The sequence below is a fragment of the Miscanthus floridulus genome, chromosome 1 (assembly GCF_019320115.1).
Source record: "Miscanthus floridulus cultivar M001 chromosome 1, ASM1932011v1, whole genome shotgun sequence".
NCBI classification, from domain to species: domain Eukaryota; kingdom Viridiplantae; phylum Streptophyta; class Magnoliopsida; order Poales; family Poaceae; genus Miscanthus; species Miscanthus floridulus.
The window spans coordinates 23,619,477-23,644,474 of record NC_089580.1 but is presented as its reverse complement, the minus strand read 5'-3'; the positions used below and the strand labels follow the sequence as shown (position 1 = coordinate 23,644,474).

At 42.8% G+C, this 24,998-nt stretch overlaps 4 protein-coding genes across 6 annotated transcripts; 3 read left to right on the top strand and 1 right to left on the bottom strand.

Moving 5' to 3' along the window:
• Nucleotides 1–1,486: 1,486 nt before the first annotated feature.
• LOC136456457 (inositol 3-kinase) lies at nucleotides 1,487–4,304 on the top strand. Its single transcript, XM_066456377.1, is given in 3 exon segments — nucleotides 1,487–2,185; nucleotides 2,187–2,834; nucleotides 3,882–4,304. Coding segments are annotated over 3 exon segments (1,140 nt in total). The 5' UTR covers nucleotides 1,487–1,888; the 3' UTR covers nucleotides 4,077–4,304.
• Nucleotides 4,305–4,742: 438 nt separating this feature from the next.
• LOC136456537 (cyclin-H1-1) lies at nucleotides 4,743–10,345 on the bottom strand. 3 transcript variants are annotated; one of them, XM_066456475.1, is made up of 14 exons: nucleotides 10,206–10,345; nucleotides 10,046–10,096; nucleotides 9,869–9,941; nucleotides 9,593–9,711; nucleotides 9,440–9,513; nucleotides 9,069–9,189; nucleotides 8,921–8,989; nucleotides 8,722–8,763; nucleotides 7,060–7,137; nucleotides 6,826–6,884; nucleotides 6,624–6,708; nucleotides 5,561–5,649; nucleotides 5,399–5,464; nucleotides 4,743–5,321 (listed from the first exon to the last, which is right to left on the bottom strand). In XM_066456475.1, the coding sequence occupies exons 1-14, from the start codon at nucleotides 10,263–10,265 to the stop codon at nucleotides 5,312–5,314; spliced, it is 996 nt and encodes a 331-aa protein (XP_066312572.1). In that variant the 5' UTR covers nucleotides 10,266–10,345; the 3' UTR covers nucleotides 4,743–5,311. The 3 variants fall into 3 exon arrangements, with proteins under 3 accessions (XP_066312572.1, XP_066312686.1, XP_066312631.1); XM_066456589.1 differs by having other exon boundaries at nucleotides 4,743–5,315; XM_066456534.1 differs by having other exon boundaries at nucleotides 4,743–5,464.
• Nucleotides 10,346–10,651: 306 nt separating this feature from the next.
• On the top strand, nucleotides 10,652–13,273 carry LOC136456697 (uncharacterized). Its single transcript, XM_066456671.1, has 4 exons — nucleotides 10,652–10,898; nucleotides 11,039–11,210; nucleotides 12,281–12,397; nucleotides 12,928–13,273. Exons 1-4 carry the CDS (start codon nucleotides 10,789–10,791, stop codon nucleotides 13,048–13,050), a joined length of 522 nt encoding a protein of 173 aa, XP_066312768.1. The 5' UTR covers nucleotides 10,652–10,788; the 3' UTR covers nucleotides 13,051–13,273.
• A 1,587-nt stretch (nucleotides 13,274–14,860) lies between these two features.
• On the top strand, nucleotides 14,861–24,895 carry LOC136456384 (E3 ubiquitin-protein ligase HOS1). Its single transcript, XM_066456265.1, has 10 exons — nucleotides 14,861–15,029; nucleotides 15,949–16,339; nucleotides 16,424–16,558; nucleotides 16,750–16,925; nucleotides 17,903–18,316; nucleotides 18,443–18,601; nucleotides 21,025–21,531; nucleotides 22,234–22,365; nucleotides 23,382–24,097; nucleotides 24,420–24,895. Exons 1-10 carry the CDS (start codon nucleotides 15,012–15,014, stop codon nucleotides 24,577–24,579), a joined length of 2,808 nt encoding a protein of 935 aa, XP_066312362.1. The 5' UTR covers nucleotides 14,861–15,011; the 3' UTR covers nucleotides 24,580–24,895.
• Nucleotides 24,896–24,998: the final 103 nt, after the last annotated feature.

Below are 24,998 nucleotides of genomic sequence, written 5' to 3'. Positions count from 1 at the left end.
CTTCGTAGATGCAGTACCTTCACACTTGGTCGATCGGACAACGGTTCTTTGGACTGAGTGGAGTGCAAAGGCAACTTTAGTTAACATCCATCCATGACCCACCTTACATGTAGGAGAGTTTTAAAACATGGTCAGCTTAAAGTGTAACTTTTACTGTAGCTCATTTGTGGTACTGCTCAAAGCTACCCAGAATACTCTTAGTGTGTACTTATTCCAAGCAAATTTAGCTCCCGGTACAAATGCACGATTCAGTTAAGATTTATGCCGACCACATTTGTGGTTCTGTCTCTCTCAGTGTCCCACTCTGTTCTCATGATCTTTTTTCCTTTTTGTCATAGTTTAGTTTTCAAGGCTGGCACTTGTAAAGAAAATAGTATCCATTCCTGTTGCCAGGATCCATTAACATCTACAGGTTTGCCATGCTTACGTGAATAAGGTATACCAATCATAAGATTAGATGATCACCTGCATAAGATTAGATGATCACCTGCGCTCGTGCGCAGGGGCGCGTGGCTTCTACTAGTATACTCCATAATAAGGACATGACGCCAGCAGCTAAACAGTCTATTCACTAGTTGATTTCTAGGCTGATAAGCTCGACTGATGTTGATTTATTGTGAGAGAAAAATATTATACTATGACTGATAAACTCTGACTAAAACCAACCAGCGAACCGGCTGAAAGAGTCTCAGAATTCAGAAACATGCCTTCCAAGAATTAAAGAAAAGGATATATATATCCAATTGTCCAGGCCATGGCGGCGGCGGCTGATGATGCACATTCTGACGCTGACGGTGCAGTGGCGAAACTGGAGGTTATTAGCTGGAACCATACGAGTCATTAGGCTATCTTCAACAACCACATCCAAAATACAAGATTCATTCGTTCTTTGAATAGCGCTATAGGTAAAAAGGTCAATACTTATTCGACATCTTCTCCAACAACAAAAACCAAAAGAGAATCATTTCTGCAAATAGGTTCCCAGGAGAGAGGATACTCATATTTAGGTTGTCTCTTAGACAACCCAAAATAGATCTCCCGTATATGTAGTCTGTTGAAAGCTGATTTTAAATCTCTCGCTACTCATTTTAGGTTTGGGTCTTCTTATTGGAGACAGTCTCACTGTTACGGCTGCTTTTAAGCAAAAGCTGAGCCCTCGTTTAGTTTGACCGAATTGGCGGTGGCAAATTCATTTTAGGGCACTGTAGCGTACTGTAGTATTTCGTTTATATTTGGTAATAATTGTCCAATCATTGACTAATTAGGCTCAAAACGTTCGTCTCGCAAAGTACAACCAAACTGTGTAATTAGTTTTTGATTTCGTCAACATTTAGTACTCCATACATGTACCGCAAGTTTGATGTGACATGAAATTTTCTTTTGTACAGGTGTTCAAAGTTTGGATTTTGGTGGAACTAAACACCCTCTGAGACAGATAGATCCACAAAAGAAAAATCTCACATGGCACCATTGGACCTCAGGACCTGTGCTCAAGCAGCTCGCGATCATCATGATGATGACGGACGAAGCAGCAGAGCTACTGCCCCTCAGCCTCCCAAGGCCTGACGAGGGCGACGACCCGGGATCTTGACAAGCCCAAATTCCAACGCGCTGAGCGGCGTCAGCTGCCAACGCCGCCGCAGCAGCTCAAACGTGCGCCGCAACCACGTGTCCCGCCGCACGCCCCGCGTCAGCGGCATCTGTAAAGCCCCCCTTGTCGCCGCTCCGGCGTCCACCCCGCCCCCGCGCTTTTATTCCCCACTGCACCGCATCTCTCCCTCCCCTACGATGCCGTTGCGCACCTCCTCTCTCTCGCCGCCCCGAGACCCCCACGCTTCCCTCACCGCCCTGAACCGTGGCGCCTCCACCCGCTGCCACCGCCGCCGCGATGCCACTCGCGGCAGAGCCCGACGACGCTCATGAGGATGGGGAGAATCAGCAGCTGCTAATCACGACGAAGGGAGGGCCCGGGCTTGAGGGACTGGTGGTGGGGAGCTACTGCCACGATGTGCTGATCCGGGGCGGGCGCGTAGTGGGGGAGACGCTCGGCGGGGCCGCGGCCTTCGTGTCCAACGTGCTCGACGCCGCCTCGCCCCAGGACGCCGCGCTCAACGGGACTGCCCCCTTCGTCGTTGTGGCCAAGGTGGGCCACGACTTCGTCTACGCCTCCGCGCCGGCGCCCGCGCAGGCATCCGCCTCTGGTCTGCGCGTCGCCGACCACCTCCTTCCACGCCCAGTTCTCGGAGACCGCCGCCTCGGCGCACGCTCCCGACCGGGAGCTCCGGCGCGTGCGCGCCTGCGACCCGATCTACCCCGCCGACCTTCCCGACCGCCGCTTCGCCTACGGCCTCGCCGTCGGCGTCGCCGGGGAGGTGGTACCGGAGACGCTCGAGCGGATGATCCGGCTCTGCCGCGCGGTGCTCGTGGACGCGCAGGCGCTGATCCGGGCGTTCGACGGCGACGGTGCCGTCGGCCACGTGGCGCTTGACGATACGCCGTACGCGCGGCTTCTGCCCCGGGTGGCGTTCGTTAAGGCGTCATCGGAGGAGGCGCCATACGTCGGGGTGGAAACAGCGAGGCGGTGGTGCTGTGTGATCGTCACGGAGGGGAGGGACGGGTGCCGGCTGTACTGGGACGGCGGGGAGGCGCGCGTTGCGCCGTTCCCCGCCGTCCAGGTGGACCCTACTGGCGCCGGAGACAGCTTTCTCGCGGGTTTTGCAACCGGACTGCTGTGGGGGTTGTCTGCGACAGACGCCGCGCTGCTGGGTAACTTCTTCGGCGCCGCTGCCGTATCGCAGGTCGGCGTGCCCACCTTCCATCCCAAGATGTTGCAGGTTTGCACCATTTGACTTGTTCAGCTCCTTGTACACTCGGATTGGGAAGAATCATTCTGTTCATGTTGATCAACCATTTTTGTTAAATGTGTCATTTATCAGAGGCAAAATCGTAGCTTTAACAGACTGCAGCCTCGAAAATACAAGATTTCAGATGACATTTCCAAATGATTTATGCTGGAGTGGTATTTGTCTGTTAGGCAAGATTTGAAGAGATGAGATCTTTTGAAAATGAGTCTCGACAACTTTCAAATGTTGCCTTCTGACGATATTATTAAGGGCTGAATCATCTAGCCAGTAGCCACCATTTATTCAGGTGTCTTTGAGGTTGAAGGAAATAGCAGCCATAAAAGAGCATGATGTGTTAATCGGCAAAAAAAAGAGCGTTGGGTGGAACTGTAGGAGTATTAGTTACAAGTCATCCAGTTTATAAGTAATACCTAAAATGAGAACAATGAGTATATATGTCTCGTGTGAAGATTCCACTCTAGTTATGATCCTTCTATTTACGGTGTGCCTGAAAATATATTTTGTGGCTAGCATTAGCGTATATCTTGGCCTATCACTTCTCATTCAATTTATGTGGATGGTGACTTGGTTAGAAGAACATATTCTAACATCCACGATATTCTGTCTCTTCTTTTTCTGAGAACCGCTGATCCAGTTATTAATTGTCATACGCACCCAAAAAAACATTTGTCACATTCACACCTTATACCCAAAAAAACATTTGTCACATTCACACCTTATACTCAGGATGCTGGATGCCCAATGTAGTAGCCTTAGAATCTGTTACCAGTTTCCAGGGTTAACAATCTTTTTTTTTTGGGTCCTGTTTCCAGGGATTAAAAATCTTGATTTTTTTTGTAAGAGTAAATAGTTACTATCTATTTATTTACACATCCTTTATTGCTCGACAGTTGAATAGAACTAAATTAATATTAGTTAGGGATATATATACCTCAACATTGTTGGCTTGTATTTGGTGTACCAAATGTTTCACTTCTATGGAATTACTGACCCTTTTCTTATTTCAACTGAGTGCAGGCAGTTAAAGAAATACTTGAAGAGAAGACAACAAAACGACATAGTCCATGTATAAACGGCACTAGTTTTACCTTGGAGAAGTCAAATATGCACAATGAGTTACACGCAGCTCTCCAAGAAGCGGCGATGCTGATGACTGAACAGCAGCAGGCTGATCCGGCGAACTGCAATGGTGGTGATATTTGCTCGCCATAGGAACTTACTTCACAGTGAAGCAGTCAGACGCCAAACTGAAAGTTTGTGGCAAAATAACCCAGCACTGCAATACAGATCTCACATTGAGGTCTGTAAACACGTTGCCAACAAGTGGAGAAAGTTTGTACATTAGTACATACGCTCTCTCCGGCTTATACTAGTATAGAGGGTTCGTTTCTACCTGCTATTGCTGATGAGAAAATGAAAACAAGTGAGCAGTTGTTGAGCTATGGTGCTTGTACGTATCCTGCTTTCTACGCTGAACAAGTGTGCTTTTTCGAGCTTTCGGGCATTCGTGCGGTTAACCTTTTACCGTTCTGGCGTTTTTACCCTGCCTGGAGACAAGGAGATTTGTCTGACTGGACCGAGAACGGGACAACACGCAAGTTAGCGCGTCACCGATGTCTGAATTCGCTTTCAATTTCTAGCATTTTGGTTACTGAAAACAGAGTTTTTCTTTTCATACATAATCTTTGGTGCCATGACAAAGCTCTACAGATATATACAATTTTAACTCAAAATCACTGGCTAGTTAAAAATGATTCACAACAACAGGCAGATCATCTTGGATTCGCCAAACTTATAATGCTACATCAGCAACGTAGAAACTCAATCGTGTCTGACTTCCAAACTTAATAATTCTACATCCGCAACGAAGAAACTCAATTGTGTCTGACACAAAGTCAGCCATATAAAATTTCCAGTCCTCCGAACGATGGAGATAGACGTCCAACGTTAGTATGTTATACACCTCTTAAGTTTGTATCCTGCTGCAACTATACCTTTGCAGCAATGAATACGTTAACAAAGGTACAATACCCATTGGCAGGAGCCGCATAGCCTCGTCACAAAATTGCTTCGCCTCAGGTATATCTGTCTAGGTGCAGAAAGAAGCTGAGCTGCTGTGCTAGATGCGGGTTCAGTTTCGATCATTTGCAGGAACCTGAATGAAATGATTAAATGAAGCTGCTCCACTCGATATTGTGGTACTCCCTCCATTCCAAATTATAAGTCGTTCTGGTATTTTTAGATACATAGTCTTTTCTATTTATCTCTAGACATGACGTATATCTATGTACGTAGCAAAACTATGAGTTTAGAAAAGCCAGAACAACTTACAATTTGGAATGGAGGAAGTAGCATACAAATACAAAATAAAAAACACACTAGATAGAGTAGCAAGAGTAATCACCACCGCATTCTTACACCAAGCCACTGCTCTGAACATATGCTTTCTAGCTGTTGCTGTAGAGAAGGTGTTCAGAAGCAAGAACTGAATAGAACATGATCAAATATGTGAGCTGGCAGTACAAGGCGCTTACAGTTGGGCATCAGCTGATGTTCTTTTTGATTTGTGCTTTGACTTCTTTTCTTTCTTCTTATTATGCCTGTAGAGATGCGTGGAACGCAAAAATGAGCATGGTAAGTTATAATAAACCATAGAAGATGCTGGCACAAAGAATGAAAGAAACGAGAGAGCCTACTCATCATGTGAGCTTGGATCCCAACAATGTTTCAGCTTGCGGTCAACATGTCTCATGTCCTTAACATTAGGGATATTAAGCTGGTCAACCTGCAAGATGCACAAAGAATACAAAGAGAACGACACAGTTACTGTACCTACCAAAATGATTGTGATATACGGTATGTAACAAAGAATAGCAGACATGCCTATATGGTTACAAAATAAAGAGCAGAATTGGCATACTAGAAGAGTCTTCTATATTTTGTACCATATTAATGACAGATGAATTTTAGGTATGCACTAAAGACATTTTTTAGGGGGGCACAGAAGTCAAAAGGGAATCTTAAGAATAATAAATATAAATCAAGGACTCTTTACTGCAAAGACAAAATTTCTCACTACCTCATGGGGTCATGGTCTAGATGGAACTTAAGTCGAGCTTCTATATTTTTGTGCCAAACAGAAATATTTTATTTGGATAAAATACACCTCCTATGCATAACAAGATACCATAGCATACAGCATAGTACAGCAATACCATAGTGGCACTGAATATTAAAATTTGGAAAAAAAAAAAACTGATGTGCTTTGTCTTGCTGCCTACATAGGAGTTAGGAGTTAGCACTCACACAGTCTCAGTGCTCAGTATTTGGCTCTCGTGAGCCTTTTAGTTTACCATTGTGAATTCTCTTTAAAAAGCGACCACATGTATGTCCTACCTTTTACTAGCAGTGACATAGTGATAAAAAAAACTCCACTTGTCATGATTTAACCATCAGCAGATACATCTGGCTCTAGTCTTGATGTTTATCATGCATGACTCCAAAATAACAAGGGGTTTTAGAGATCATACCATATCTGTTAAATAGATCAGCAACAGTTTTCTGATAATTTATACATGTTCAACTATCTATCAAGTTTTCTAACCATCCTGTGTAACACAAAATTTATGTTTGGCAACTGAAGCATGACATCAGTACTTTTCTTAGTGATAGACTGATAGGTTATATTATATCATCGGGAATTAATACTGGCACAACCCACTTGTACATAAACTTTATCGCCCACAGCCAAATCCTTACCAAGTAATTGATTGCGTTGATCGACTGAACAAACTGTTCGACCGGACAATCAGAATGTTGCCTTGAGAAGATAGTTTCCAAGTATCTGTAACCAATCAATGAATTTAGTAACATGAAATAAATATAGAGAAAGCAACCACATATTGAAACACAAAACCCTGATATATGGTATTCATAATAATTCAGATCAAATGTTCATGACCTTTCAAAATTGACGACCCTGAGAAGATCATTGGACTTGTGAAGAGCAGCCAGTGCCAACTGCAAAATTTGAAACAAAGTATATAATGAGATCAGTTGAAAAATTGAAGTTTGAGCAAGCTAAGCTTGAGAAGTATGCACGTTGGATGCTTTCTCAATCAGAAACAAAACCAAAGCAGTAAATTCATCAAAATGGTAATGTTACCACGACTAACAAGAGTTAGTGTAAGGTTACCTGCCCAGGAGTATAGAGAAGAGGTGCATCAGTCAACATCATTTTGTCAACATGGGATATAGCAGCATGGCGCAACTCCTATAAGCCAATCAGAGGCAAGGATGAACACTTTACAACTTGCAGAATATGGCGTAGTAATTATTTTGTTTCTAAACTGAGAGCACATAGGGTGTCTAATCCAGCTTGGAAATTCACACTTCCTCATCTAATGATGGTTGGAGTATAATGTTTAGAAAATATATAAATGGTGTATCTTCACTGCAGAGAATAGCAATCTTATGACTCATGAAATCATGTGCCAATATTCAAATAGAAGCAGTTCCTCTGATATCAAAGTCCTGGAAACTTGGTCACTGACACATGGACCCCAGTGCCCAAGGTTCCACCTCAGTGACCAAATCTCGGTGACTTAACATCACAAGATCCCATCGCATATTCAATTGATGTGCTTTACTGAAGGGAAAAGAAATTAATGTCCAATAGTGAGCCATGATAAATACTCCATTCGTCCCAAAATAACTACAGTTTTAGAGTATGGATTTTGTCCCAAACAAAAGAGTACAGTTTTAGCCTTTAGCCACCTAATGGGGCCCACTTAGTGAACTGAATCGGCATCGGGAAAAAGAAACGCATGCCTTATCTACTCAGCATACACAAGCCATCACAGGCTCCCACCGGCCTCTCAGCCGCCGCTCCTCTCTCTTGCACTTTCCCTCCACGCCCTTCCCTTCCCTTCCAGGCGGCAAGTATGGTGGCAGAGGTGTTGACAACCACCAGAGCGAGCGGATGCTGTTGTGCGGCGTTTGCTGCTGCAGCAGGAGGCTGAGTTGGGGCATGAAGCGAAGCGGCCGATCTGCGCCCGCAGCCTCCGGTTTGGACACGGGGGAGGTTGTAGCCATTGGCACGGCTTCAGGGAGATGCCCACCTGCCATTCAGGCCCTCAACCCCTCCCTTCCTGTTATGCTCCTCTACTGATCGAAGCTCGCGTCGGAGGGATACAACATGCCAAGGGAATGCGCAGGCCTTTCCTTTTAAATTGTGCATGTGCATTAAATTCCTTTGGGAACCAAAAAGGCAACCAAATCTACATGGCAGCAAGTGTTCAACTAACTAGAGGCACATGCGTCATTACCCAGCACCACTAATTGGTCTGAAAAATTGTAAAACTTCATTTTTTTGGGACGGATGGAGTAGTATCCTGCAAATTGTGTTTCATCTACTACTGTACATCTTTGGCACCCAACTCAATTTTTCTGATTAGATTTGCCCTATTCCATCAGTGTTGAGATCACCGAATATGAAATACAAACACTGTAACCAAGATGATTCAAAGTTTGCCCTTGTCACATGCAGAATTATTAACATGGTAGTATTCTAACTAAAATTATAAACTTCTAATCTAATTCTAAAGGTGTGAACTAATGTTACAATCTTGGTACTAGTACCCCTCCTAGCACTAGCAGCATCAACCCTGTGCAATTACAATACTACGTGTCATAATCACTCACAATTTCTAGATCGATTTCTGGCATTTGTACGAGACTGCGACAAAGAAAGTGGCTGGTAGAAAATATTTTGCACATGGACATGGTTTACCTAAGCTTGTGCACACTGGAACACGTCAAAAAAAAAAGAAGAAGCAGCAAAAACAGCAAATGTTACCTTCAAACGCTGGAATGGACCATTACCTGCCCTGCAGAAATCCTTCATACAAAAAGCAATAGTATTAGACAATAAACAGTGCAGTGGAAAGATTGAACTGTGAAGAATTCATAACAGTGAATGCCATGGAACTCCTAAAACAAGGCAACACAAGAAACTCTAATTGTTAATTTGCAGCACAAAACAAGTACAAACTTACCTCTAGGTCATCAATAAATCCTTCAATCGATCGATATGGAGCATAAACAATGAGATCAAAATCTAAAGTCTGGAAGCCAACAAGAAACTTAATGTCATATTCAGGTTGCTTGGAGGCACTAACAAAACAAAATGTGGAAGTGGCATACTTTAAGAAGAATCATCTCATTATTTAGAATGATCTGGTGGTCCTGCTGAATTCCTTTACCAAGTTCCTCAGCAGAAACATGGTTTTCTTCCACTTTGCAAGAAGCATATACACATGTTAACCTGTGATATGAAAGTTGGTTAGCTTGAATTTGCAGGACAAAACACTAAATACATTCTGGAAATCAACCTTGAATGTATAGGCATAGAACAAGGCACAGCACACTCATAGTTTTCATCAAGACACACGCATCACTCTTCACATAATATGCTTAAGAAAACTTAGCTAAGCATGAGTACACTAGAAATCAACCTTTACATTCACAAACATAGAACCATAATTGTTATCATTACTGCTTAGTGCCCTGCTTACATAATATGCTTTGGGTGATGCTCCATTACAGACCATTGTAAATAGAATCTCTTGAAATATATTATTGCTGTAGCCTGCAAAGCAATAAGCAACCATGAGCAACCAGAATCATAAGCTCACAAAGGTTCCATCTTGGAAGAGGGGATTCTTTACCTGGATTTTGTGAGGGAACTTGAATGCAGCGCATACTTCCTGAATCTTCTGCTCGTAAAACACCCGTGTCAATTGCTCCTCTTCGTAAGACAGAGGCTTTACACTCGAGCTACCCTCAACTGAACCAAAGAAAACTATTTCAACACTAGCGTGACGAAGCGCCAGAAGAAAATTCATGAAAGCACAGTTCTTTGGAGTGAACCGGTGATGCATATTTCATATTTTGGAGTGCTACACATAGCACGGGTAAGTTCTAAACCAACCGATGTTGCATACCATGATCCGGTGCGGGCTCTGGGTAGGAGACCGAGCCATCAAGCAGGTCCACACTAAGCCGCGTCGTCCCATACTTCACAAAGAGCACGACAGGAACGATGAGTAAACTCGGCATCAGCTAACCAAAACTGCTGATCAAGTAGATACGGCTACTCAGGGGAAGCAATGCGACCCAACCTGCGCAAAGGTCTGAGCAGCCCGCTGGTTTGCCGCCGCCCACCTCTCCATCTGCGAAGCACAGCATAAGGGCGCGCGCGCGCCGTATTGTCAGAAGGTCAGAAAGGCGACGAGACCGTGACAAAGCATAGGAAAGCAAACCCTGAGCGCCCGGGCTCACCAGATCGTGCGACTGGAAGATCCAGCTCTCCCGTTGGGTGGAGGTCCGGAAATCAGCCATCTTTGCGCTCCTCCTCCTTCACAGTCACCACAGCCGATCGAACCCTCGGTTCCGATAAGCGGCGAGTATAGCGGGACACCCACCACTTAGAGCGGGTGTCTGTGGAAAGGAATGACACAACAGCAGGATGCGCTGTTTGGGCGCGAATAGCGGCGGCGACCGGCGGAAAAGCGCGCGGCGACGGATGGCAGCGGCGAGCGCCGGGGAGGTTGTGATGGTTTTTGCGGTGGGGGAAGGGACAAGCGAACGGAGTCGGTCTTTCTACGTGGCGCGGATCCGGCCCAGCCCAACCGCCTGGCCTGTTCTAGGCCCAGTAAGGTCTTGGAGCAGTTCATCTTCATCACGCGTTTCGCTCTGGCCGACCCTGTCTGTGTCTCTGACTCTTTATCACGCTTACCGTGTTGAACCGAGCTCCTTCCGCCGTCTCCGCACCGCAGGACCCCGTCTCCGGCTCTCGGCTCACCTCTAGTCGCTCCTTCCGCCGGCGAGTGGCCGTCGCTGCAACGAGGAGAAGAGACCGGAGATGGGCGACGAGCGGGTGAAGGCAGAGGCGCTGCAGATCCTGGGCCTCTTCCAGGTGCTTCCCCGCCTCGTCGTCTTCGACCTCGACTACACCCTCTGGCCCTTCTACTGGTCCGTCTCCTTCCTCCTTCGTCCCGCCCTCTCTTCTCAGTTCTCCCGACCCAGCTTCGCTTGTGAGAAGTCTCCTAATTTGATGACCGCCGCGAGGTGTTCCTTGTTTGTTCGATTGACTGGTTTCTGATTTCCGACAGTGAGTGCCGGTCCAAGAGGGATTCGCCGAGCCTTTTCAGGCACGCCAGGGGCATCATGTACGCCCTCAAGGAGAAGGGGATCGACATGGCGATTGCGTCTCGCTCGCCCACCCCGGACATAGCCAAGGTGTTCCTCGACAAGTTGGAGCTCCAGTCCATGTTCGTCGCCCAAGTAAGAATCCTTATTCCTTCCTCAGCCAGCCGGGCCTAATTTTCGTGTGAGTTGTTGTTTCCCTTTCTGCATATAAGAATTCCTTGGTGCGCCATAGTTCAGGCAAATTCTTCTTAGAAAACAGGGCGATCCATAACATATGAAACTGGAAATGGCCCTTATGTGGCTATACCGATATCTGCAAGCAAAGAGCAATGCGAATGCGTTACTTGTGCAGGTTTTTGAGGGTTACTGGCTTAGTTTCAAAGAGCACATTGGTAATGAACAACTTATATCAAAATAATTTTTGTTAATTGGCCACAAAGAAAATAATGAAATCTCAGTCGTCCAATTCTAGAATTTGCAAATCTCAGTCCATCTTAACTAGTACTACTATACTGTAGTCCTATCTTCCTCAAAAAGTGCACATATTGCTGTAATATTCTAGGAGCAACTCCAGGTGTTTCCTATAATTAACTTGATAAACCAATAAGTTTAGCGAGTTAACAAAAGAAGTAGCAACCTTAATTTATTTCCCTCTCCAATAGTTTCCTATACTAGCTTCCTAAATGATTTTGCATTGAGAACCCCGAACTATTTTTAACCAACCAAACCTTTTTGAATTGTTTCTTTGTCTCTTACCTCTTTCTACCCTGGAATCCTTTATTTTCTTAATTTACTTATGCGTCCAGTTTATTCTGATCTCCTGAGAAAAACGCCGCACCGGGAGCGGATATCAACTGCGGAAACTTATGAGTTGGAGGGGCAATTTACCAAGTTCTTACTTTTAAGTAGTAGTTTTACCAAACTGTTGTAAGGATCTTTTTTCTCTTTTTGCCAGAAAATCTAAGTAACGAGTTCATTTAGGAAACTCCTGGAGTTGCTCTAAGATAGTGGCGTATGGTACAGTAAATTCGGTTATGTAACTATCAAAAAATTCCATGCCCAATGATTTGTTCCTTTAATGATCCTGCACGCCACACGATTCTGTGTTCCTTGCTCAAGTTTTTTTTTTCTGGATCAGATGCCTTTTCTGGTGTAAGAACAGAATGCTGAATACTATATTATTTTCTCTTGGTCATTGTATGAAGGAAATATTCTCCAGCTGGACTCACAAGACTGAGCATTTCCAAAAGATCCAGAGGAAAACTGGAATTCCCTACAAATCCATGCTTTTCTTTGATGACGAGGACAGGAATATTGATCCGGTAATCACTTATTCGCATTGTGCTCGCCTCATTCTAGCTATATCCAAAATTTAGAATATATTTTCAGCGACTTTCTGTTATATTGCTGGAGGCTATGGATATTTAGACGTGCTAATTGATTCCATGCTCAAGTATTCATGATTGGAAGGGATGCGTAGCTTACTTCATAGAACAAAAACGTAAGAGTGAGCTGAATTATATGTTAGTGGGTCTGCTCGTTCTTCTCTGCACTATATGATTAAAAACAATATTTTGGGTTTATGTGGATCAAATGGCTTGATTATCGTAGAAACACACTAAAATAACTACATATGTTTAGGTATAGGCTATTTGGGCTCTTGCATACACCTTGGTTCCTCAAAACACAGCACTCCTCTATAAGGCATAAGTCTGTAGGTGTGGTCATATTGTAATTGTGCTTGCATACATGTCCATCTCAATTGCATGTATGCTCGCATAGAAGTTACTTTTATGACACTCCTGGCTTCACGTCACCTTGACTGATAAATATATTCATCTCTTGTTTTCAGGTATCAAATTTGGGGGTGACGAGTGTTTTAGTAGAGAACGGGGTGAACCTTGACATGTTTAAGCTGGGTCTCAGTAACTTTGCAACTAGCTATGCTGCCTCCAGCAGAAAGGAAGACAAGTAACCTCGAGAAGTGATACATTCGAAGAAAATACCCTCAAAACATTGTACTTGAATTTCCTGTAATCAATTGCCCCTATTCATGGACAATTTGTTGCTGAAGGATGACCTCACAAACTAGCTATTGAACTGATGCAACGCTTGTCTAATATTTATTTGAAGGCAAAGCATCGCGTGTCTTTATTTGGTGTGCCAAAACAATATATAGGAGCATCTGTTTTGTTTTATTTTGTGTCAGAATGGTGGCCCTATGGGATATCTATAGTCGCCATAGGTCATTTCATAGCTGGGGCTGCGGTATTTGTAAGCAAGGATGGAGTGGAGTGGTGCTGCACGATTGATGCCACTTATGCCATCTAGATTGGGATCTTCATGCTCATAATTGTTTACTTAAGTTTTAAGTTGGTAGCAATGCCGATTAATCTGATGGAACAAGTGTGACCTCGACTGTCTTATTTGAGGCTGCTCAGACTATCGGATTCGTTGCCTTAGCTTGTTGATTGCTCGGATCATCCTGTAACACCGATCATGTTGTTTCTAGTCAGATCACATGTTGTAGAAGGGGTTTTGACCTCTTGGCCCATGTGCTTGGTTCATTTAGGCCCCGTTTTGCAACAAAAAACGTTTCACATTCTAGCGAGAATCGGTAGAATTACTATCAAACGGGTTAGTTGAGAAACGTTTCACTCGAGAATCACTAGAAACGTTTCTCATTTTTATGCCCAGCAAGGAGAAACACCTGTTAGGTTTCGCATGATTCTGATTCTTGTCTCCCTTTTGTATTAGCAACCATAACTTTTTATTTAGTTTTTTTAAGCGAAATAAGTTAAAATAGGTTGTATTTAAGTTATTCTTTGCCCAAAAAAAGTTCCGAATTTTTTTGAATAATATTTGTATATAATTTTTTATGAAAAAATATTCTTTTGAATCAGAATCCAGCTTACCAGCCAAACAATTTCACGAAATGATTCTGATTCATCACCAGAAACGTCTCTAGAGAGAATCTGAATTCGAAACGTTTCTACGAGAATCTGGACCCTACCAAATGCACCCTTATTCTTTTTCCCATTTCTCTGACTCTAGCATTTACATTGTTGACCCATCAAGTTTTGAGTGCTTGCAATTTTAAAGGGTGAACCAAATGAAGACATGCCAGTCCAATCACTCCACCGTCTCCATGACTTCATCATTTTCGCCTACTTTGTGCTTAGTGACTTCATATGCTCGACGATATATGGTTCAGTAACTTCACAAAATTGGGTACATGAAATGGGGTGTTACTTGAGTTTTGATACTAGTCATGGTATCACCGAAATGACTAGTGTTGGCTGGAGTGGCCAATGTTAACTAGTACTGCCATGTATAGACGTTACTGGGACGGGAACTACTTATGTATCGGTCTAGATCTAGTCATCTGTACGATACTAGAATGACAATTTGTCTGATGAGTATGAACAACCTGTTCAGATACATCTGGACGATATTTTCTTAGAGAATATTTTTCTGATGAGGTTGAAATATTTTTTTTTATCAAGCAGAACAGTGTCTTTGGTTTATGGCCTTATGGTACAACTGGTTCATATTTAGGATAAAAATGTTCCTGGTTCAGATTCAAGATAAAATGTTTCAAGATCCATCCATGAGAAAAAAATTCCACCTAATAAACAATTTAAAACAAAAAAATATTCCGCCACCCATCGTTTTTAGGGAAAGAGTAAATAAAAAATTATATAGGATTAATAAAAACTACTAAAAAAGAGGAGAAGGAAAGAAATAATAAAAATCTGAAAAAATGTTTGAACAATTAACGGCCCATGTCCAGTCCAGCAGAAGGCCCGTGCGGTTGCGCTCTCCTCGGCCGAACAGCTCCCCACTGGGCGTTCTCCCCGCGCGACGACTACCGCCGCCGCCGCCGCCGCCACCGACACCGCCGGCTTACTCCAGATTCCCAGATCTTCGTCGGCCATGTCTCCGGCAACGATGGTATGCCCGCCCCTTCTCTTCCCTTCCTGCTGTGCGAAACCGAGCAGCAACCAAAGCCTAACCTAAGCTATTTGGCCCGCCCCTTCTATTCACTTCTGCTGTGCGAAACCGAGCAGCACCCAAAGCCTAACCTAGCTAGTTGGTTATTTGTAATGGGACCTGATCTAATTGCAAGCGTATACATGAGTGATGCCTACTAACTTCGATTCTCTTTGCCTCCAAAACTCATGAGCTGCTTGCTAGCTGCAGGAAGTCTGGGTTTTATTTCGGCACATTTTAGGACATTCAATTGGTTGAACTAATTTGGTTCAGAGCAAAATGTTCTATTCTTGCCAATGCCACAGAACGAGTAAACGTTAATTTGACCTGTGAAACTCTGATAGCCAGGGTAGAATTACTTTAGGGCACCCTGGATATTAAGACACTATACATTCCCTCACTGAATTTTTGAGTAAATAATTTATAGTGGGTTTGATTTTTTGAATGCAGCAAGTCCTTTTGTTCCTGCATTTCATTCACTTTTGGGAGCATGGAGCTCTGTTTCAAGGGGCTAGTTTATGTTTTGGAGGCAAGGCACATACCCCATATGTTCTTTATTCCACAGCCCAACAGAAATACGCACATAAGAGCCCATACTTGAAAGTAGAGGACTAGAGGTGTATGAGATTCAAATCATGACAGACCTTTGTGTGTGTGTGTGTTTACATCCACAACCTGTCTGTGAGCTTAAGTAACTGTAGCATTTAGTTTTCTTTTGTATTCCCATCTAGCAGTTTTCATGGCGTTGATTAGCTTAGTGGCTAAGAAGTACAAGTCTCCTTTTTTGGTTTTGGAGTGAGCCCCATGTGGCCTCAAATCAATTTTATATATGGAGTAAAATTTTGATGGTAGTTGCTGAAAAAATTATTTCTGTTGGCAGAATGCTTTGGAGCAGTTGGCATCCATTGATCTCATCGAGCTATGCAAGGAGGCCAGAATTGAGCGTTGCCGTGCAACTAGAGACTTGAGTAGCTGTGGCCGCTATGTGCATCATGTGCTTAACTCATGTGGCCATGCCTCATTATGTGCTGAGTGCAGCCAAAGATGCGACGTCTGCCCAATTTGCAGGAGTCCAATACCGGACAATGGAAATAGGGTTCGGCTACGTCTTTACTACAAGTGCCTGGAAGCGGGCCTTATTTCTAAGCAGCACGATGAAAGGTTTCAGGAAAAGGAAGACCATGGCAATCCTGTTAGCATGGATGTCCAGCGGCTGCATTCATTGTTCGATGTTGCAGTCCAGAACAATCTTACTTCCCTTATTTGCCACTGTATCCTCTTCAGGAGGCTGCTTATGCATTTCTATATCAGTATATCACATCTTCTTTCTGTTGTTTTCTTAACATTTTGATCAGATATCACAGATGTTTGTTTGGATGAGAATGCTGTGTCAAGTGATCCACTTCTGGCTTTTCTTTTGGATGAGGTGGTCATCAAGGACTGGTGCAAGAGGGCTGTTAATGCGCTCATTACTGAGATTGGCGTGATCTGTATCCAAAAATGTTCAATTGACTCTAGATTCAGTTACATGCTTTATATATATATTTTATTATGCTTCGCGACCCCGCACAGAGTGGGAGCTCTCTGCACTGGGTACGCCCTTTTCATGCGTTCAGGGCCACGCATGTTGAGGGTGTGGTACTGCAAATCTGTTAAGTAACTAACCTTAATGATATCTTAGATAGGTCTGGATTAGAAACGATGAGATCTAAGTTATCCCAACTGCAAAAGTTTGCCACACAGTTGGCAGGAATTTACAGTGTACTTGAAGTTATGGTTTCATCTTTCACTGATGCAGTTTCAGCGCATGTTAATGACCTGCATCAACTCATTGAGAACACATTGAAGGCAAAGCAGGTCTTTCTTTCTTAATCCTTCTATTGCTAAGGATTTTAGACCACTGCTTAAAACTAACACTGAACTAGTCTAGGTACTTCAATTTGTCCATGCATTGCTGAAATTTCTATAAGATGAGTGTCCCACGGGGCTACTTTTCATTATATAATTTTGTGCACACATTGGAACAAAACCTTTTTATCTCCCTTTTGCCTTAGTCTCATCCTGATCCTGGACAAGTATTGACATAACTGCTTAAGATAGTTTGCTAGTTCATTTTGGTAATAAGTACTCTCTCCAATCGTGAATATAAGTCATTTGCTACATTGATAAAACCCACTATGTGGAGCTTTGACTAACAATTTTCATAAAAATATCATATTTAAAACAAAAGGGGTTGTATATTATGAAACTAGCTTCATGATAAATCTACAAAAATCAACCTTACATTTTCAATCTACCTAATTCTTTATGCATCAATACTAAAAATAATTAGACCGGCAAGAATCCTGAGACGACTATATGTACAATCAGATGGAGTATATGTCTAGCACTTTTCTTGTTTATGAAACCTTGTGCTTTCTTACACTTTGATGCTTGCTAATGATGTAGCGTTATGGCATTAGATCATATAACAATTCTGTACCATTGGTTTCGTGGAGTATGTGCTATGACAGCTTCTAACGCATCTGTTAAACATGCCTGTACATCAACACTACTTTTAGTTGATTTTGTAGCATTACTTTACTTGATATATAATCTCTAATTTAAGGAGTCACTCACTCCAATTGGTGATGTCCTATGTTTCCCATTCCTCTTCCGCCACTCACTACACTAAAGTTGTGCATAATGCCTCAATAAACTCCAATCTTGAAACAATATGTATCTTAGGGCCATGTATATCCACTTGTACGTCACTGAAATGCTTGAAAGGATACACTCCTTCCAGAACAATCATTATATCCTGGTAAAGTATTAATTGTAGCTTTTTTCTACAGCATTTGGAGGCCATGATCTGGTGTATCAGGCATAGATTTATTCAGGACATCTGCTCAAGGTACACTGATCATACATCATGGAGCTCTGATGTGATTCAAAGGAAGGCATATGCAGAAGAAAGAAAATGGCCTGGACTTTCTGATAAAGGGTCAGATATAAATGAAGCCAATCAGAGTACACTATTCATCGAGCAGGCCCTACAAAACCTTGGGATTGAACAAAGTTATAGGGATAAGGAGGAAGAAATAGCAATCGCATGTTTACAGAACGAACAATCATCATCTATGTTCTGTTCCACAATTACAACCGATCATTTTAGTATTGACAGATACCCTTTTAAGAATTTGTGTGAGGCAGTTGATGTACTCTTTCTACACGGAGCATCAGACATGGTGATTGCAAAGCAAGCTATTGTATCCTTCAGCTTTTTTTCTTTTATCTCGTACTACCTTTGGTCTCTCTCACTTGTCGCTTGGGATATCATATTTACATTGTTCCTCAGGCATGCTACATCATTAAATTTCCTTAACGCTTCTCAGTTATTGTATTATCTATTTGATCGACATTGGAGTAGACCAGATTCAGAATGGAGGTATCTGGTGGATGATTTTGCTGCTACCTTTGGGATTACTAATAGAACATTGCTTGAGTGCCTTGTATTTTGTCTTCTAGACGATCATTCTTCAGAAGCCTTGGAGGTACCTGCTCTGTACCTGTTTTTGCTGGACGTTTAAATTTGAATTGTCATATATATTGTGCAATGTCCTGGATGTGGGTGTTGTATTTGCTCCTAACTACCTGTTTGCGTCACTTTTGTGGAGTTTGAGCAGCTATTTATGTGCATATAGACTAGTCCTCTATCAATCATCTTCTTACTGTTTGTCCAAAGTTGTTCAAATTATAGTTTCTATGTTCATGTACTCCTTTCATGGACCCAAAAATAAAGGGGGAAAGAAAATATGAAAACAGAACATAGGAAAGAGACAACTGGTTCCCACAGTACTTCATCTCACAGTGCCACTTTATCATGTACATATCCTGTTATTCAGGTGTCCTTATCTTGGAATGTGAACTCCGGGCGTATCTAGATGAAAAGGTCATTGGTGTCATGGGGTGGGCACAAAACCCAACAACCGAAAACCAAACCTGAAAACCCGGAACCTGAACCCCAAAAACCCAAAACCCCAAAAATCGGATACTATCTTCAGTAATAAATCTAGAAACCCGAACTTTCTTTGGGTAATTTGAGTAGTGTCTCCTGGTACCCGAATTTTAGCTGTGCAGTAGCCCAACATGCTATTTTACACTTTTAGCCCAGACCAATTCCCTACGCCCCAGCCCGATCTCACCGCCTAAACATACCCTAGCCGTATCCCACCCGAGCTCCTGTCGTGCCCATGCCCAGACCACCTCATCACCTTGCTCCTTGCGCCCTTTGCTGCCTGATGCTGCATCTCGTGGCTTGCGCCCTCCGCCTCTCGCTTCCCGCCTGCTGCTGCTGCATCTCACCCCTGCCTCTCGCTGCCTGGATGACCATGGTGTGGCCAAACATCGCCTCCAGATGGTACAGTTCTCAAGCAAGAATTGTTTTGGAATCAATTCATGGATCTGAGTTGTTTCTTGTTGTATTTGATCCAGTTGAATCTATGAAAATTTGTTTGATTTGTTCATTATATATGCTGCAACAGGGTGGTTAGGGATTACCTGAAACACGAACCCGGATTCCGGGTACGGAAATGTTGGGTAGCTATTTTTTTGGGACAAACTTTGGATATCATTTCTGAAAACCCGAACTTTCCGAAACCCGAAATACCCGACCCAAATTTTTGGGTAACCCGAATGCCCACCCCTTCACCTCCATATAATCATGATGTCATCTCGTTTAATCAGCACTAATAAACATTCAGTTCCTATAGAGGTTGTGAAACTCAATTGCTGTCCTAGGGCAGCACGGAATGAGCCTGGCTCTGCCCCTGAATTCCCTATTTCCATACAGTTATCTGAAAATTATTTGGTGTCCAGGAGGACGCACGTCCTGGACATCAGGTCCGTCACCTTGGATTGCCGGGATCAATGGACGGCAGACTTCTTCCTCCTTCCTCCTCGCCTCGCTTTCTTCCTCTGCCCTCCGCTTTGCCTCCCTCTCGACGCCTCTGTGACAGCGTTCACGTCCCCGTCACCACAGATTACGCGCCCTGTGAGGTTACAGGATGGGGTTTGGGGTTTGGGGATTTTTGTGGCCTCCAGCTGTAGAGGGATGGTCTGGGAGCCTCGCTGATCTGGTGATGGTGGCTGATGGTGGGCGGGAAGGTGGCAGGGATGCAGCGGTGGTGGTGGACAGCTGTCGGGCAGGGAAGGAGGTGGGGGCGTTGTGGCCAGAGCAGTTAGCGCCGGCCATGGTGGAGGGTGGCGGCGCTGGTGCTGGCAGAGCTGAGGGCGAGGAGGCAGGGGAGTGGGATGCATGGTGTGCTGGGTGGGGATGGTAATGGAGGAGACGGCAGTGTATGGGTGAGGAAGACAGACAGATGAAGCGGGTCCATTATCCTCTGTTACTTTTTTTTTTCTGGAGCGGAGCTAGGGTCACGATGTCCAGGACTTGCGTCCTCCTGGGCACTGTTTCTGCTTTGATGCTTATGTGCTACTTTAAAGGTTTTCCCACCTTGTACAGTATTGAACTCACTTTGAACTCTAATCCTTAGATCAACATAGTTAGCTTCTATAACCAAACATATCATGCTAGATCAGTCTATATTATTCTTGCAACCTCTACTATAACCCAAAATAATGCATGCTACAATTTTCAATTAATAATTCTCTTAAAAATTCACAGTACTTAATGAGCATTGCGATTGCAAGGATCACAGGTGTATTGTGTACTTTTTTGCGATTGCAACCGTTCTTTTGGTTTGGTTGCCGCCTGCGCTTACCTTAACACATTTGCATTGTAGGTTTTTTTTAATCGTGTTATAGTTTGTGTTACATACTGCTATGTACAATGATTTGTTTTTTTCCTGTTCATGGTATCACTTGGATCTCGTCTGTATATCTATGCACAGTATCAGTTTCATGGGTTTTGTCTTCATTATCTTATGTTCGTGATGCACCCCTACTTCCTGTGCAGGAGGCCTGCTCTCTTCTTCCCAAGATCTCTAGCAAGGAAACACATCCAAAGATAGCACAAGTTCTTTTGGAACGTCACAAACCTGATATGGCACTTCTTGTGCTGAAGTGCACAGGGCGTGATAGCTTCTCTGCTATGGAAAACTTTGAAAAAGATGGCATTTCATCTCTTAGTGAGGCAGTGACTGTGGTCCGTGTTAGAATTGAATGTGGGCTCCTTACAGAAGCGTTTATGTATCATAGGAGCTACTGCTCTAAGGTGAAAGAGCAACGCTCAGCAGATGTGACACATTCTGAGGATGCATTCAAAAGCTCTTGGCTTTATCATGTTGAGGTGATGATGACCGAATTTTGTACTATCTGCATTGAAAGGAATTTAGTTGATAAAATGATTGATCTGCCTTGGGATTCTGAGGAAGAGAAACATCTTCACAAGTCCCTCTTCGAGTCTGCTCATGAAATGCCCATGAAACCAAATGGTAGTCTGCTTGTTGTCTACTACCTTCGGGTAAATATTCTGATTCTCTTTTTTTTTTTGTATTTAAAAGTTAAAAACCAGATTAAGAGGCACTCTGGAAATTACTAATGGAACTAAAACTTTAGGATATCCTGGTATGATGAAATTGTCAGGCTCATTTGTGTCATTTCTCATCTATATACTGATGTATTGCATTTGTTTTATTTAATATGCATGTCTTTCAGACATTGAAATTACAAATATGACAGTTGTATGTAATTCAAAGCAACAAGGATTAGCTGGTGTAGCATTTTTTTCATGCATACAGAATCTGACGTATATGATTATTTTATATTAATCTAGGACAGAAAAATGGTGCTTACGGATTCTTACATATATATATATATATATATATATATATATATATATATATATATATATACATATTCAAAAAAATAGACCGAACAGAACATTCACTAAAAGCATCTCATGTTGATGTACTTCTTTTAGAAGGCATGGTTAAAGGCTTCCTCAATACCTCTCTTTTTGCATAAGAAGATTTCTATCTTCAAGTTTTATTAACTATTTATCATGTTTCATGATGAAGATCTTCCATACTTTTGTTTGTTGTTTAAATCTTTAAAGGAGAAACATTCATTTACAGTTTTAATCTTTTCCTCTTTCCACTTCATAATGGAAGCATGCTGGTGCATAAATACCTTAGTAATTTACCTGTGTTTGCTGTTCTGTTAGCGTTATCGGTATTTGGAGGCATATGAGGTTGATCGTAGTCTTCAGAAATTTGAGCAAAAGAAATTGGAAAATACCACTGAAGAGATTGCTTCAAAAATCAGAGCAATTGCTCAATGGAGAGAAATTTTGATTGTAAGTACTGTCACTTTATACTTCCACAGTTCTGCTTTATTATGCATGTCTAATTGTTATGTTTTATTTTGTCAACTCATCAACTTGCAATTTTTTTCTCTTCATAATGTAATCAGAAAAGATTACACTTGACACTTGATATTAGGAAGGATACTGTTCGCAACCAAAACTGACAGCCGCACAAAACGCACGCACCGGACAGTCTGATGCGTGACCACCGGACTGTCCGGTGTGTGTATTTTAGGACATGTCCGAGAAGGACTCGATTTCTATGTTTGTTTTGGCCTTTTGGGTCGGTTTCTCATGATGTATTTGGACTCTACCCCCGGGATAGACCTCCCACCCTATTAATATAAAGGGCCATGGCCGATTGAGACATCCAATCGATCAATCAATACAACTTTTATCTTTTTGCCTTTTCTTTTTATTCTCTTTTTACCCTAATCTCCTCCAAACCCTAATATGTTCTGCAAGCTTCTCGGCAGAGTTTGTGGGCATTTTAGGTGACCTTGCCGACCCTACAACGACCCTAAGTGCGTCTTCACGGTGGAAATCAACACACCGGACAGTCCGACGCTAAGCATCGAACAGTCCTGCGCTCACGGCAGCCACCGCTGAACAATCTTTTGCGTGCTGCTGGAGTTGCTCTTATTAGCACAATGGCATTAACATTTCTTTCTAAACTAGGACAACACTCTTTGCAAGGGTTTTCAGCACCTAGATTCCTATCAAAATTAAACTTGCTATTGATTAAGGTTTACGTTATTGGTTAGGTTCTTGTGGATTAGTATTCTGTCTTTGGAATAGTGTGCCTGTTAACATTCTCCATGATATTTGTTTAAAGACAGCCTTGGACCTTGCCATTAGCATTTTCTTTGCTTTTCCTCACTCTAAGCAAACTAATAAACTGTACACTCTCTACGGACCAGTGGAAGCCTGCTTTCTTCAACACAAAATAAATATGTTTTGCTTGTTATATTTATGCAATGCTTTGATTTTCTTTATTTTTCATACAGGCTAAATGCCTTGACATGCTTCCAGAGGTCCAGAGAGAGATTGTGAAAGCCATCAACAGCGGAGAACAAAGTCAATTTGCTCGAACTGCTCAAATATCTTCTCCAGCTCATGTGGGCAAATCACAAAATCCTGTCATGGACTTGAGCACAACTTTTACGACTGTTCTTCAAAATAAGTCAAGCCTCCTCTCAAAAAACAATGCATCGACTGATTCTGGTGGTCTAATCCGAAGCAGCCGCTCAGAGTTTGGTAGAAAGGTCCCATCTGTTCTGCAGACCAGGGCATCACCCCAGGGGCCACCTACATCCAATATGAGATCAACTGCAGGGGGTATGTTCCCCACAGTGGGCCAGAATGTCGAGTCTCCATTTTTGAGGGGGGCTAAAGATATCAGTTCTAGAAAAGGAGAGTCAGGTTTCAAAAAAGGGATTAAATATGCTGATCATGATCCACTGCCTATGTATTTGAACTTAAGTTCTGGTGATACACCTACGAAAGACTACCGAACAAGTTTGTTGAAGACTGAGGTTAACAAAACCACTTATTTTCAAGGAAAAGGTTCTGTTGTAAAAGGAGAGTTCCAGTTTGGTTCACGTGCTGAGAAGCCTTTCATCTTAAATGGAACTGGTGTAGGTCAAAATGGCCTCGCTAAGGTCTCCGGATATGCTGGTTTTCGTGAGGATTATAAGGTACCAACTAAGGAGAACATCTTGAGGTAATCATGATTCTGCACTCTGCTTTCTGGCAGTATGTTTCGTTGTGGTCCTTGTTGGTACCTAGTGTGAACTTGGCTTCAGAGTTCAAAACATAATATTATTAGAACGAAATTTGTGTGTTTTCAGTAACTCGGGTGTAATTCTGGTACACCAGGAAAGGCTGATATATCAGCCATTCTTTTACTGATTAGTTTTCAAATACTGTAGTTAGATGACTGCAGTGGCTGGTTTCCAGCCTTTTTATTTATTGCCCTCGTCTATTCTTTCTCCTACCTGTCAATGTGGCCGGTTTACAACCAAGTATGATTTTATTCTCTGTAGCTTTAGCAAGAAATCTTCAGTTGATGGAGCAGAAGCCAGCAAAGGTGTGTCAAGGTGGAGATCCGATGAGTCTAGTGAAGATGAAGAAGAGAGAACAAACCGGGAGAGCGCAGCTTCTCTTGTTACTACTAGAAGGCGACCTAGATTTTCAAGAAGATGATATCGATATACCCAAATCCTCAGGGATCTTTAATTGTTTGCAGGGGAGGATTGTTTTAATATCTCCACAGCTATTACACCCTAATGTAACAATACTTTGTTTCAAGGGAAAAGTGTATGCGACTATCATGCATACTTTACACTGCCATGGCCGAGATGTAGTTTCGAGTGTCACCAAGGATGCTAGAAAACAAAAATGAAAAGGCATAGGCATGTTGTACCAAATTATATTTCTCCAACTTTTGTACCAAAAAATGCATTGTACATGATGTTCAGCACGTTAGGTGCAAGTCCGATAGTCGTGCTAATCTCATTTCTTTGCTGTTGGTACTTTGTACTATTGTCTGCGTCAATAAGTTCCAGGGCCAATACGTACGACTTGTGTAGTTGTATGTATGATATCATATATCTTATGGTATT